At 44.3% G+C, this 12,830-nt stretch overlaps 1 protein-coding gene across 1 annotated transcript; it reads right to left on the bottom strand.

Annotated features, from left to right (window-relative positions):
• Nucleotides 1-4,921: 4,921 nt before the first annotated feature.
• Nucleotides 4,922-12,356, bottom strand: LOC310641483 (uncharacterized protein). Its single transcript, XM_083364576.1, has 4 exons — nt 12,097-12,356; nt 10,232-10,405; nt 7,723-8,526; nt 4,922-5,446 (listed from the first exon to the last, which is right to left on the bottom strand). Exons 3-4 carry the CDS (start codon nt 8,209-8,211, stop codon nt 5,147-5,149), a joined length of 789 nt encoding a protein of 262 aa, XP_083220702.1. The 5' UTR covers nt 8,212-8,526; nt 10,232-10,405; nt 12,097-12,356; the 3' UTR covers nt 4,922-5,146.
• Nucleotides 12,357-12,830: the final 474 nt, after the last annotated feature.

Here is a 12,830-nt window from a genome sequence, read left to right as displayed (position 1 = left end):
TTATCACACCATAAATATACATACCAACCAAATAGCAAATCATAACCTACAAAATTTCAGTAAGCACTACTACAAATCTTCCCAATTAAATTTTTCATAATTATCTTAAAATTAAAGCAACATAAAATATTACAACACATAGTTATTTTATAAGGGTGAAAAGTATATCCCCAAATATTTAGCCCTTCTAACAATTTCAATTCCCATAATCCTTCTTACATTATTATCTCCTTCAGTTATGCAACTAAATCTTCAGGCTTGGTTCATTCATCTAGAAGCAGCACGCCTCTTCCAGTTTCCGGCCTCCTCCAGTGATACTGAAATTTGATCCACTCCTGTAACTTTCTCATCTGTCTGTATTATTCCTTCAGCACCTTGTAGATTCTCTCTGCATCGTTGAGACTCTCTCTCACCTTTCTTCTTTGTAGATTCCAAAAATGGTATGGGGGCTGCTTTTAAAACATTACTGTAGAAATCACGTGCCTGAATCAACGTAGTAAGACGATGCCTCGTACCTTCATAGGTCACCACCATACCCACTGGTATCTGCCATCTAAACTTGATATCACATCATCTAAATTCTTGTGTCAAAAAAGCAAATTCCTTCCTTTTTCTTAAAATTCTTGGAGGGATCTCTTTTAAAATCAAAACTTTTTGCTCAGCAATTACAAAATCAATGTTGTAGGAGGCCTGAATAACTTCATTTCTAATCATTCTCTTTGTAAAATAAACCACCACATCTCTGGGTAATTTCCTTTGTCTTGCAATCCAAGAATTAACACGAAAAATTTTATCTATATCTTCCATTATTTCATCTGCTGGTCGTCCCAGCACCCCTTCCAGAGCCTCAGAAACTATTTTCTTCAAATTTTCTTTAGGATTTTCTTTTAAGCCTCTAATCCTTAAAGCAAACTCCATCTGATAATACTGTGTCAAGGTCAAATCACAATCAATTTTCTCTACCACATTTTCAGTTTCTGTCATTTTTGCTTCCAATCTAATATCATTTTGACTGAGATCTTCCACTCTTTCATCCAAATTCTCAATACATATAGCCATGCCTTGCAATGCAGATAAAATGTCTGCTCTCATTTCTGTTAATTTCTCTGTAATCTTTTCATCCATAACCTTAGCTAATTTTTCTGTTAACTTCTCCTCCAACCTTTTGTCCATTATCTCAGCAAATTGTTGCATTTGCTTTTCCATAGTCTCTTGCAGCACATTCTGCAAATCTTTTACTGTAAGGGCTGATGCAGATACGGGTGCAGGGGACAATAAAGTTTTCAATGAAGACTGCTGCACCAGAGCAGGAACTTTAGAAGATATAGCCGCCATTTTCACCCACTATTGTTAGCTACGCACGTCAACTTACGAGCTCAGCAAAGTCCATTGAGTTAAAGATCAAAAGACCATCTTCACCAAAATCTCCTGCATCGCTCTGCCTGCGTCCTCGTTCTCCAAAGTTCTTTCTTGCTAGCAGGGATGGTTGCGAACGCCCTGTTCTGCTCCAAAAAGCCCGGAGCAGAGGCGCCTTGCAGTCCGGAGCATGCCCAGGCTTCGGGGGGGCTCAATCCTTCAGCCGCCAAAACTTTAAGTTCTGGCGGCCCTGGAGAGCTCTACCCCTACCTGGGCACTCACCCCCTCCTCTTCTCCCGAGGAGGGGGCTCCCGAGCCGCCGAAACAGCTGATCGGTGCTGTTTTCGGCGGCTCTACAGAGCCGCGAGGCTGACAGCCAAAAAATGGCTGCCTCCGGCAACGCCTTGCCACCGGAAGTCTTGGTGAGTTTGTTATGTAGCCCAATGTTTCAAACTCTCAACAGTGATTTCCTAGGGTTCTCAAGTAAAACCTTTCCTATTGCCTATTCCCTGATCCACATGAATTTTAGGATCAGTCCTTCTGCAAGGAAAGAGTGACTATGACATTGAATTATGTTCCTTTTCCTAAAGATCATTATCTTCCCAGTTCTAATCCAAGGCCTGATTTAACCAGGAAAGTGTCTTTCATTGTGTCTAACTAAGTCAATATTGTTTATGGTGTCAGTTCATTTTCTTGCAGTCTTCCAGTGGCTCTTCTGTATCTGTTGCCTGATCCCTTTAACTGGAGATTTCCTGTAACCTTTTTTCTGAAATGAGGCCTGCATGAATCAGTATATGAGCATACAGGTGGTCCTTGACTTAACAACCAGTCACTTAGCAACGGTTCAGAATGACAATTTTGACCTGCAAAATGGGAGCCATGGCCTGGTTCTGAAGATCTAATACTTTGGGGGGGTGGGAGAGAGCTGAGGTCACATGACCATACTTTGGGGCACTTGGCAGCACAACATTTATGGACATTTGCAGTGTTCTGTGAGTGTGCTTTACAACAGTTTTGTTGAAAACTTGGAAGTAACTTCCAGTTTTGAAAAAAAAAATCACACCATATCGACCAATTGGTTTGCTTAAAAACAATCGGGGATTTTTATGACCACCACAAAAAAAGGTTGTAAAATCGGATGGATTGTATGATCAACTCAATTTGCAAGGGTCACAACATATGACCATAATGGGCAGGCTCCATTAGGATCATATGTGATCCAGAAGCGGTGAATGCTCCAACATTGGAAGTTTTTAAGAAGAGACTGGACAGCCATTTGTCTGAAATGGTATGGGGTTTTCTGCCTGACGGGTTGGACTAGATGACCTCCAAGGTCCCTTCCAACTTTATTAGTATTATTATTACATGTGGAGGACTGCCTGCAGTTAACAGCACAAAGTCTGCTGGCTGAAAAAAGTCTGCTACAACAACACTGGAAAAAGGGACTTACGACCGTTTTTCACACTTACGACTATTTCAGCATCCCAGGGTCACATGATCAAAATTCAGATGCTTAGCAGTTGACTCATATTTTATGACATTTGCAATGCTCCCAGGTCATGTGAACACCTGGCAACCTTCTGACAAGCAAAGTCAATGGGGAAGCCAGATTCACTTAACAGCCACCCTACTAATTTAACAGCTGCAGTGATTCACTTAACTGGCAAAAAAGATTGTAAAATGGGGCAAAATTCACTTAAATGTCACTTAAAATTCACAGAAATTTTGGGCTGAATTTGTGCTTGCAGGTCGAGGACTGCCTGTATTGTAAAACAATCAGGTAGGACAAGATCCTAGTTCCTTCCCCATGACTGATATGCTGACCTACTTCTGGGAGAGCCTTTAGCAAATTTTGATGATTCCAAAGGGAGGTACATTTATCGTCTTTGAATGGGGACTGTAATTCTGGAATTTTGAGTTAATTACAAAACTATTTGCCGTACAGAAGTTGTGGAGCGTGGCTAATCCCAAAATGCCCATTTACCAGAAGGCAAATTGGTGAAGTTGCTTGCTGGCATTCCATCTACCACACCACCGCCACCACCGCCTTCTCTACTCGCACATGGTCTCTGCCATCATACCTTTACGCTTTCTCCTGGCAAGGGCAAATTGCTCAGCTGCATCTCCCAAACTTTTTTTTTAATTATCTGAGGTCTGTAGGACCCAGATGTTGTCTTGTTGATAAAAATAACTGGGGATTTGTAGCATTTTCAGAAATTCAGGGGATAAAGGATACCCAGCGAGGAAGACATTCTTTGGCCCACACCTTGTGGGTATCTGATGAGGGAGTCTAGACTCTAGCCATAAGCTTTGTGGACCAGAGGTCCCCAACCTTTTGGGCACCAGGGACCAGTTACATGGAAATTTTTCTGCTGACCGCAAGGTGTGTGGTTTTGTGTGCTGCCTGCATTCCACGAATGGGGCTTTGTTTGTGTGGCCTGGTACCAGTCCAGGGACTGGGGGTTGGGGACCCCTGGTGTAGACTGCAGGACACACTTCAGATGATAAGAGATTGGGCAGGTCAGTTCTAGAAAGCAGATATAAAACCAACCTTTTTCTCCACTACATGAAGATACATGAAAGGCTTTCCAGATGTTCTTGGTCTTACTAAATATTATCACGGAATTACTGGGATATTCCGTAAAAATTGACTCGGCAGGTAAAATTGCCTTCTGATTGAGAACCCCAAATGTTGTTTATTTGGGGAAGCCTCTAAATAGCTCTCCTTGGCTATTCACATTACAGGCTCAAAATAATGGTTAGAATTAGTTAAAGGAGCACCTTAATTAACTCCTTTGTCTACCTTTTTATACAACACACTGAAGCATAAATGAACCACACAGAGTGAGTTTGCTCAACAGGGAGGCTAAGGCTGGCTATTTTGTAATACTGTGCCATGCAGTCTAAGTGCGTATATGGGTAAAAGGTCATTTCTGAGCCAAGAATAGTCCTTTCTTAGTCATGGGACATGGTGGGTTGTGCTGAAAACTGGATTTGAAGGGCAACTGAACGGTAGTGAGTGTGTAATCTTAGAAAAATGTGTAGCTTAGAGGATTCCTATATGTATTTCAAATTAGAGTCTGCTCTTCAAACCTGTATTTTTCACAGCCCTAATGCTAGTAAGCACCATCTTAAAACAGAGCCCAGTGTTTCTCAACCTCAGTTTAATATGTGTGGATTTCAACTCCCAGAATTCCCCAGCCAGATTTTCTTTTCCCCTCATGCTGGCTGAGGAATTCTGGGAGTTGAAGTCCACGAATCTTAAAGTTGCTGATGCTGAGAAAAACTGCTTTAGCCTGTCTGTGCAGATTCTTAGTCATCCAGGTCACGGTTGTTTCAAAGGGGCTTTTTCAAAAGGCAACTGGACCATTTTTTTTCTTTGAGGAAGATGCTTTCCTTTTCATCCAAGAAGCTTCATCGGCTCTAATGAGCTTCCCACGAAGCTTCTTGAATGAGAAGCGAAACGTCTTCCTCAAGGGAAAAAAAAAACAGTCCAGTTGCCTTTTGAAAAAAGCACCTTTGAGATCGCTATAGCCTATTTTTGACTTGTGGGGCAGCATAATAATTAAGTAGCCAGATCGCCCCACCCAACGTCCAACCCCTGAGGCTCCCAGTGTCTTCATAATCACAGCAAATATATTCCACTCTTTTCTCTTTTTCCCACGCTCCCTCTGTCTTTGGCACAAAAGAGGAAAGCAGGATTTTAATGGAAACCATCCATTTCTGAAAAATATTCCACATCCCCCAAGGAGCTGTCTCCCGACTGTCCCCAGAGATGGATCACCAATAATCACGGTGGCCTGGGGTGGATGCGGCTGCTGTGTTGAATGAGCCATAGTCTTAGCCGAGAGGTCAACGACTGCCTGCTGCCTCCTATTTCCGTTTCACCGCTGGTACTAGGCTGCGGCTGTGCTGGTGGTGGTTTCTTGAAGATCTTCCAGACCCAGGAGACGATGACGTGGAGGCTGAGACGGGAAGAGGCGGTGTGGGGCTTTGCAGAACTCGGGGGAGACTCAGCTGCTACGGTGGAGGTCACAGCAGAAGGCGGCTGCCGAGGGCTGGGGCTTGTTCTTTCTTTTGCAGGTTGCACCTGTAAGACAACGAAAAGAGCCACTTTCAACATCCGTCCATTAAAAATCATGAATCCGTCCTCTGCTCCATCTTTGGCATTTGTTGGCAGGACCTTGTCTCCAACCTGGATTGTGTGGTGTCCACCAGCATAGAGTCCCTGATGAACAAAGCCCAGATGAGATGGGTGGGACATGTCATCAGAATGGGTGACCGTCATATGCCTCACTGGTTGTTCTGTGGTGGACACTGGAAAAAGACCTCAAGGCCATCCACTCAATCGCTACAAAGGTGCTGTGAGGGAAATCCTACCTTACTGTGATACCCAGCCAGGGGAACTAGAAGCTTTATCAGCTGACAGATCTACAGCATGTTATGAAGCCCACACCAATTTTTCAGACAGATACCACCGAAAACCGATGAAAAACTGTGAGTGGCATCACAGAGTAACACACTCATTGCTATTGTTAACGATGGCCTTCCAATGTTATACTCTGCACTTCCACAGCTACTTCCGTGTTCACAGATGAGCTAAACAACAGTGGGTCTTCTTCAAATCCAAAACTATCTATTACATCTCTCCACTGGAATTTCCTTCCAACTTTCTGCTCAAGGGATTCCAGAAAAAAGGCAACTCCTTGAAGGAACTGTGAAGCTAGTCGCACCTTCTGGGTCTAGAAGTACATTCAATTAGCTTCATAATTCCTTGCAACAGTTGAACACAACTGAATGGATCACATCATCATCATTAATTGGACCTTCTGGGTCTAGACTTAGCAAAAGAAAGTTTCTCAACAGATCCCAAATGAAACAAAAGCAAAGAGTGGTTCTTTATATGTACACCTGAAGGCAGTACAAGAAGCAATGGATGGAAACTAAGCAAGGAGAGAAGCAACCTAGAACTAAGGAGAAATTTCCCAACAGTGAGAATAATTAACCAGTGGAACCGCTTGCCTCCAGAAGTTGTGGGTGCTCCATTACAGGAGGTTTTTAAAAACAGATTAGACAGCCATTTGTCTGAAATGATACAGCCTCTCCTGCTTGAGCAGGGGGTTGGACTAGAAGACCTCCAGGGTCCCTTCCAACTGTCTATATAGAGATTCTCAGTCATCCAGGTCACGAAGCTGCTTTTTCAAGAGGCAACTGGACTTTCTTACTTTTCTTTGAAGCCGTTTCGCTTCTCATCCAAGAAGCTTCTTCAGCTCTGACTGGATGGTGGGGAATGGAAGGATTTATACTCCTTGCAGAAAGCTGATCGTTTGCCTTTTGAAAAAGCACCTTTGAGAGTCCGTTCCAACTCTGTTATTCTGTTAGTTTTGTAATATTTCACGTCCAGTGCTTCCTACAGTATTTTCCTTCGCAAAAAGAGTATTGTTACAAATGCAAATGGTTTAGCAAACTAAGACTCCAGAGCTGTATGCTGCTCTGGGACAGCTGAACATTGCAGCCACATTCCTTAGTACAGTATTTTGAGGCAAGGCATGCATGAAAGCAATGGTTAATGCAGACTTAATGTTACTCCTGCACCCTCCAGCAAAGCATGAGCAATCCTGACCTTTACCTTTATTGCTTCACCGTGTTTCTTTTTGCCTTTTAACCTTTTGCCTGAAATCATGGTGTGGATCCTGCCCATCAAAAGATAACTCACACACGTTTGGAGAAGAACTCAGTAAACATAATTTTTCAAAAGAAATGTGTCCCCCAAAGTTACTGTTTTTAGAAAGAAACACAACTTAGGAGGTTTTTGAGCCTGGCGGTATAAAAAGAGTTGCGATGGAAGACAGACTTTTCCCACAACAAGAAGCCTGGAAGGATGGTCGTAAGTCATGCTGGTTGTTAAGCAGATCACCATGTGATCACATCTGATTTTACAATTTTCCCCCCCAGCGGTCGTTAAGTGAACATGGCAGTTGTAGAGCGAACACCGTGGTTGTTATGGAAATCCATCGTCCACAATGGGCCATTTTTTTTTTGCTGGAAACCAGAAGTAAATGCTGGTTTCCTGCAAAAAAACATGGTAAATTGGAGTCCCATCCCGAGGGACGCTGCAAACAGGCTTAACGCGGGTCAGTTGCCAACCATCCAAAAATGCAATCCACTTGACTGCAGGGGGGCCCTGGCTATCAGATCCGGCTCATAATTAGCCCTGAGGAAGTCCGTTGTAACTTCGAATGGTTCCTAAGTGGCCAATCGTAAGTCGAGGACTATATGCCTGAGTTCCTAAATGCCAGGCATCTATTAAACCTACTTGACCCCTTCCAGAATCTCCATGTTTGGCTCCCTGAGGCTCATACAGACCTGGCTATTCTCCTTTGCTTGCTGTGTGCGATAGGAGCGGACCCCTGGAGACCCCGCTTTCGCCTCCGGACTCGGGGGCAGGGAGCGCTGGTTATGGAGCAGCGGCTTCAGCTCCATCAGGGTGGCCTGCTCCTTCTCATCTGCTTGGCTGCTTCTGTGCTTCCGTTTCTGGGGAGATTTCCTGCTGACGGTGGCGGTGGGCAACAGGAGATGGTTCCGTGGGATTGAGGCTGGTGGCTCTTTGGAGGTTTTGAGCCTTGCACTTGACTTGAATGGGGAGTTTCCTGGAGTACGGGGCTTCAGAGTTCCCTCTTGATCCTTCCGAACGCTTCCCGACTCTCGGTCACCGCTGGATGGTCTCAGATGTCCCCCTTCAGGTCCTTCCAGCTTTCTCCCACCAGATCCAGGCCTGGAGCCCGCAGCTGGTTGACCGTGGGAAGAATCCCGGAGAGCCACTGATACGTTAGGCTCTTTGAAGTTATTATTCATTTCCACTTTTCTTTCCTCTCTGCCATTAGCTTCTTCCGCTAGAAGCCCATCGCACTGGACGCTGGCATCACGGGGGCCTCCTTTCTCCTCACGGTGGTCACTCGTGTTGGGAGGCTGGTACCGGGGGAACTCCACGTACGTTCGATAGCAGGGATAGTAGCCAGTGGAAGCGCTGGATTCTTTTAAAAGGGCCTCCTCGGCACACAGATAGTAGCCCTCATGGTCCACGGAATCGCTGTCCAGGCCGCTGGACTTGGAAAGACTGGCGATTGGCAGGAGTTTTCCACCAGATTCAAAGCTATCTATCAAAGATACCTGAAAGAAAGACACATCATTTAAAATAAATATTATTTGAATCAGACCATTGTAAACGTGTCGGATTTGTCTGAATTTGGGTATGTCGACTAAATTGGAAGTTGTCATGAAATTGTCGGCATGGGAGTAAATCATTCTTTGCCCTTTGATTTGGGTAGGTTTCGTGACAGTGAGAACAATTAATCAGTGGAACAACCTGCCTCCAGAAGCTGTGAATGCTCCAACACTGGAAGTTTTTAAGAAGAGAGTGAATGGCCATTTGTCTGAAATGGTATAGGGCAGGGGTCGGCAACCTAAAAAAGAAAAAGAGCCACTGGGAACCGGTTCCATCACAAATTAAAAAAAGAGGGAGCCGCGTGCGTGTGTCCATGCACGCGCATGCGCAAAAAGTTTTTTTGCGCATGCGCAGACGCACGCGGCTGCCATTTTTTAAAAAATGAGATGGAACCGGTTCCCGGTTGCCCGACGGCGACGGCCCGTCTGCAAAGCTGCCGCTTTCGGCAGCTTTGCAGACGGGCCGTGGCAGCTTCCTCAAAGAGCGGCGCCCCTGCCCATTCCGAGAGGTGCGCGCGCACCTCTCCGAACGACCGGAGGTGCGCACGTACCTCCGCGCGAATGGGCAGCGGTGCCGCTCTTTGAGGAAGCTGCCGCGGCCTGTCTGCGAAGCTGCCGCTTTCGGCAGCTTCGCAGACGGGCCGTGGCAGCTTCCTCAAAAAGAGAGGCGCCCCTGCCCATTCCGAGAGGTGCGCGCGCACCTCTCCGAACGACCGGAGTTGCGCGCGCACCTCCCCAAACCTTTGGGGAGGTGTGCGCGTACCTCCGTGCGAAGGGGCAGCGGCGCCGCTCTTTGAGGAAGCTGCCGAAAGTGGGAGCCGCAAGAGCCGCAGGTTGCCGACCTGTGGTATAGGGTTTCCTGCCTGAGCAGGGGGTTGGACTAGATGACCTCCAAGGTCCCTTCCAACATCATCATCATCTTCATCATCATTATTATTATTATATAACTTTTATTCATTAAACATGAAACTCAGTCAACTGAACACTCAAATTGACTGGCACTAATGGTTGACACGGGTTGCTGCCAGCATCCTAGGTATTAACAAGGTATCTCCTTAAAATATAAGATGTTCCGAGTAGCGCAGTTTTTTGTAGCTTTGCTGGAGCTATTGCAGGAAGCTGCAATTTCTTGATGTATTTTGCAAAGTTTTTGCACATGGTTCCCAGTGCCCTGATGACAATGGGTATCACTGTTACACGTTTCATCCACAATCGCACAGTTTCGATGGCCAGGTCGTGGTATTTCGTAATTTTTTTCAGTTCTTTTTCTTCGATATAATAATAGTAATTCTTTCCTCTTATTGTTGTTGTTGTTGTTATTATTAATCATCACACAGTCAGCTAGATGTTCAGACTGGATTTGGCATTTTTTTCTACCTATCGAGTTCTTACCAAGGACCTGGGATAGGCAGATGTGGATGTTTGATGATATTGTCGCAGGATGGAAGCAAGGCCGCCTTTTGCAATTGACTAATGGCAAATTTGTCAATGCCAATGGTGTTCAAGTGGTGCTCCAATTGTTTTGGGATTGCACCCAAGGCACCTATTACTACTACTGCTATTATTATTATTATTATTTTATTATCATCATCATCATCATCATCATCATCATCATCTTGTAGCTGAGAAGTTCATAAACAGTTATACTTACCTCATTCACTCTGGGCTCCAGATGTTCTTCAGTGTTGTCCCCAGGTGGAGGCCAAAGCCCTTCCTGAACATCACATGCTGAATGTTTCGCAAATAACCCTTGGCTGCTAAGATCCTCCAGCACACTACTCGAGTCATCCTGGTGAGCTGCCTCTTCCTCCTCCTTCTCCTGTAGCTGCAGGATGAACAATACTTTTTTTTAATAAATATTCTGTGGAGAATATTCAGGAATAGAAGTGGTTAAGACAGCCAAGAGGTGCCACGATCCTCCCCTTGGGAACAACTCCCCCAAATCCAGTGAAAGATCCACCACCTACTCTATCTTCTTGCTTCCAACCTGAGCTGTTCAAATGCCTCTGAGTCAGCTAGACATGAAAAAAAAACCATTCTCTTTCCTGTGTTCTATGACTTTAGCATTTACTAGTTTCAAGAGGCCGTTCACATGCACGAATGATCTACTTCTGTTTTCATAAGATAACCTCAGGACATGCTTTGTCTGACCAAGAAATCCATGTAGCACTTGCTCTCACTTGATTCTGATACTAGCTAATCAGTTGATCAAAGGGAAGCCTCAAGACCAAACTTGAAGGAACCAGTTCTCTTCTATTAGGCCCATGATATCATCTCTGAGCTTGGAAGCCACCCTTAGCTGTCATGACTACTACAAGTAGTAGTTGTTTTTGTTAGCTGCGAAGTCGTGTCCGACCCATCGTGACCCCATGGACAATGTTTCTCCAGGCCTTCCTATCCTCTACCATCTTCTAGAGTCCATTTAGGCTCACGCCTACTGCTTCAGTGACTCCATCCAGCCACCTCATTCTCTGTCGTCCCCTAGTAGTAGCTCTTTGTAAAACAAGAAAGCCATTTCTAAACCCTAAATCCATGCTGATGGGCATCCTACTGAAATGAAGAGTGTCCCAAATATGGAATTCATTCAATGTTTAATTGACCTGTGGAACCTAATCATAAAACAACTAGACTACTGTTGGATTATTTTGCACATTGAACCATAACATAGCTTGTCCCAAAGGGGCTTTTTCACGAGGCAACTGGACTTTCTTTGTTTTTCTTTAAAGACGTTTCACTTCTCATCCAAGAAGCTTCTTCAGCTCTGACTGGATCGTGGGGAATGGAAGGATTTATATTCCTTGCAGACAGCTGATCATTTGCCTTCTTTTAGAGATAAGCCGCCTGGAGGCTTATCTGTGTCCTCAGGGTCACCTGAGTAGTGCAAATGGGTGTGGAGCCTTCTTGGAACTGTTGAAAGGACTGTGTTGTAGACCGCAGATAAGCCTCCAGCGGTCTGCAAGGAATATAAATCCTTCAGAGCTGAAGAAGCTTCTTGGATGAGAAGTGAAACATCTTCAAAGAGAAAAAAGAAAGTTGTCTCGTGAAAAAACACCTGTGGGACAACCATGACTTGGATGACTGAGAACCTCCATAGACATATAACATAGCTTGTTTGGATTCAACTTAGATGTGCATGTAAAATCAGGATGGGACTCCGTACTATCATAGTCTCTATCTTGACTTTTCCCACCCCACCACTCTGGGCATTCTCAAAGGGTCAAGTGACGTCATTGCATATCATGATAACATTGTTAACATTATACACACAGTGTACTTTGCATGATGGTGTTATGATATATGAGGTCTGTGTTATCATACCTTCTGCTAGACCAGGAGTCTTCAAACTCGGCTCTTTTATGACTCATGGACTTCAACTCCCAGAATTCCTTAGCCAGGCACGCTGGCTGAGGAATTCTGGGAGTTGAAGTCCATGAGTTATAAAAGGGCCGAGTTTGAAGACTCCTGTGCTAGACACTTAAGTTCCTGCCCCTCCCACAAGAAAGAGCTATCACCTACCCATCTAAAATCAAGCAAATTGGTATATAGTGGTTTCTGCTGCTCTTGATTTCCTTCCTGTTCTTCCTTCTGATAACTACTGGGCACTTGCTCTGTCTCCTTGTCTTTGCCAACATAAACCTCTTCATTGTGGGGAATTCCTTCAGAAGTCAACTGCTGGTAGAGACAGGGAGAATAAAAAAGAGAGGGAAAAGAGGAGAAAAAAAGAAGAAAATAAAAAATGAAGGAAGAAGAACACAACACAAAACAGGAAATCACAGTACAGTTAAATAGAAGCTAAACTGCTGGGTTTTCCAATCTCAATATATATGTAATTGATAAATAATCCAGAAGAACATTGATGTCAGGATTAATCTGGCTTCTCTGGAAGGCTGTTTTATAATACAGAATCATCTCCTCCCAGCCTCAGTGTTCATAGTTGCATGGTTATGTGGAATTATAAGTATTTTTTCTTATGTATAGTATGTATGTGCTGTACATACGTATGTATGTATGTATAGTACAGGTAATCCTTGACTTACAATTGAGCCCAAAATTTCTGTTGCTAAGTGAGACAGTTATTAAGTGAGTTTTGTCCCATTTTACTACCGTTCTTGCTATAGTTGTTAAGTGAAACACTGCAATTGTTAAGTTAGTAACACAGTTGTTAAGTGAATCTGGCTTCTCCATTGACTTTGCTTGTCAGAAGATCACAAAGGGTGATCACATGACCCCGGGACATTTCAACCATCATA

Source organism: Vipera ursinii (assembly GCF_947247035.1).
Source record: "Vipera ursinii genome assembly, chromosome: 1".
NCBI classification, from domain to species: Eukaryota; Metazoa; Chordata; class Lepidosauria; order Squamata; family Viperidae; genus Vipera; species Vipera ursinii.
This window is presented reverse-complemented; position numbering and strand designations above follow the sequence as displayed.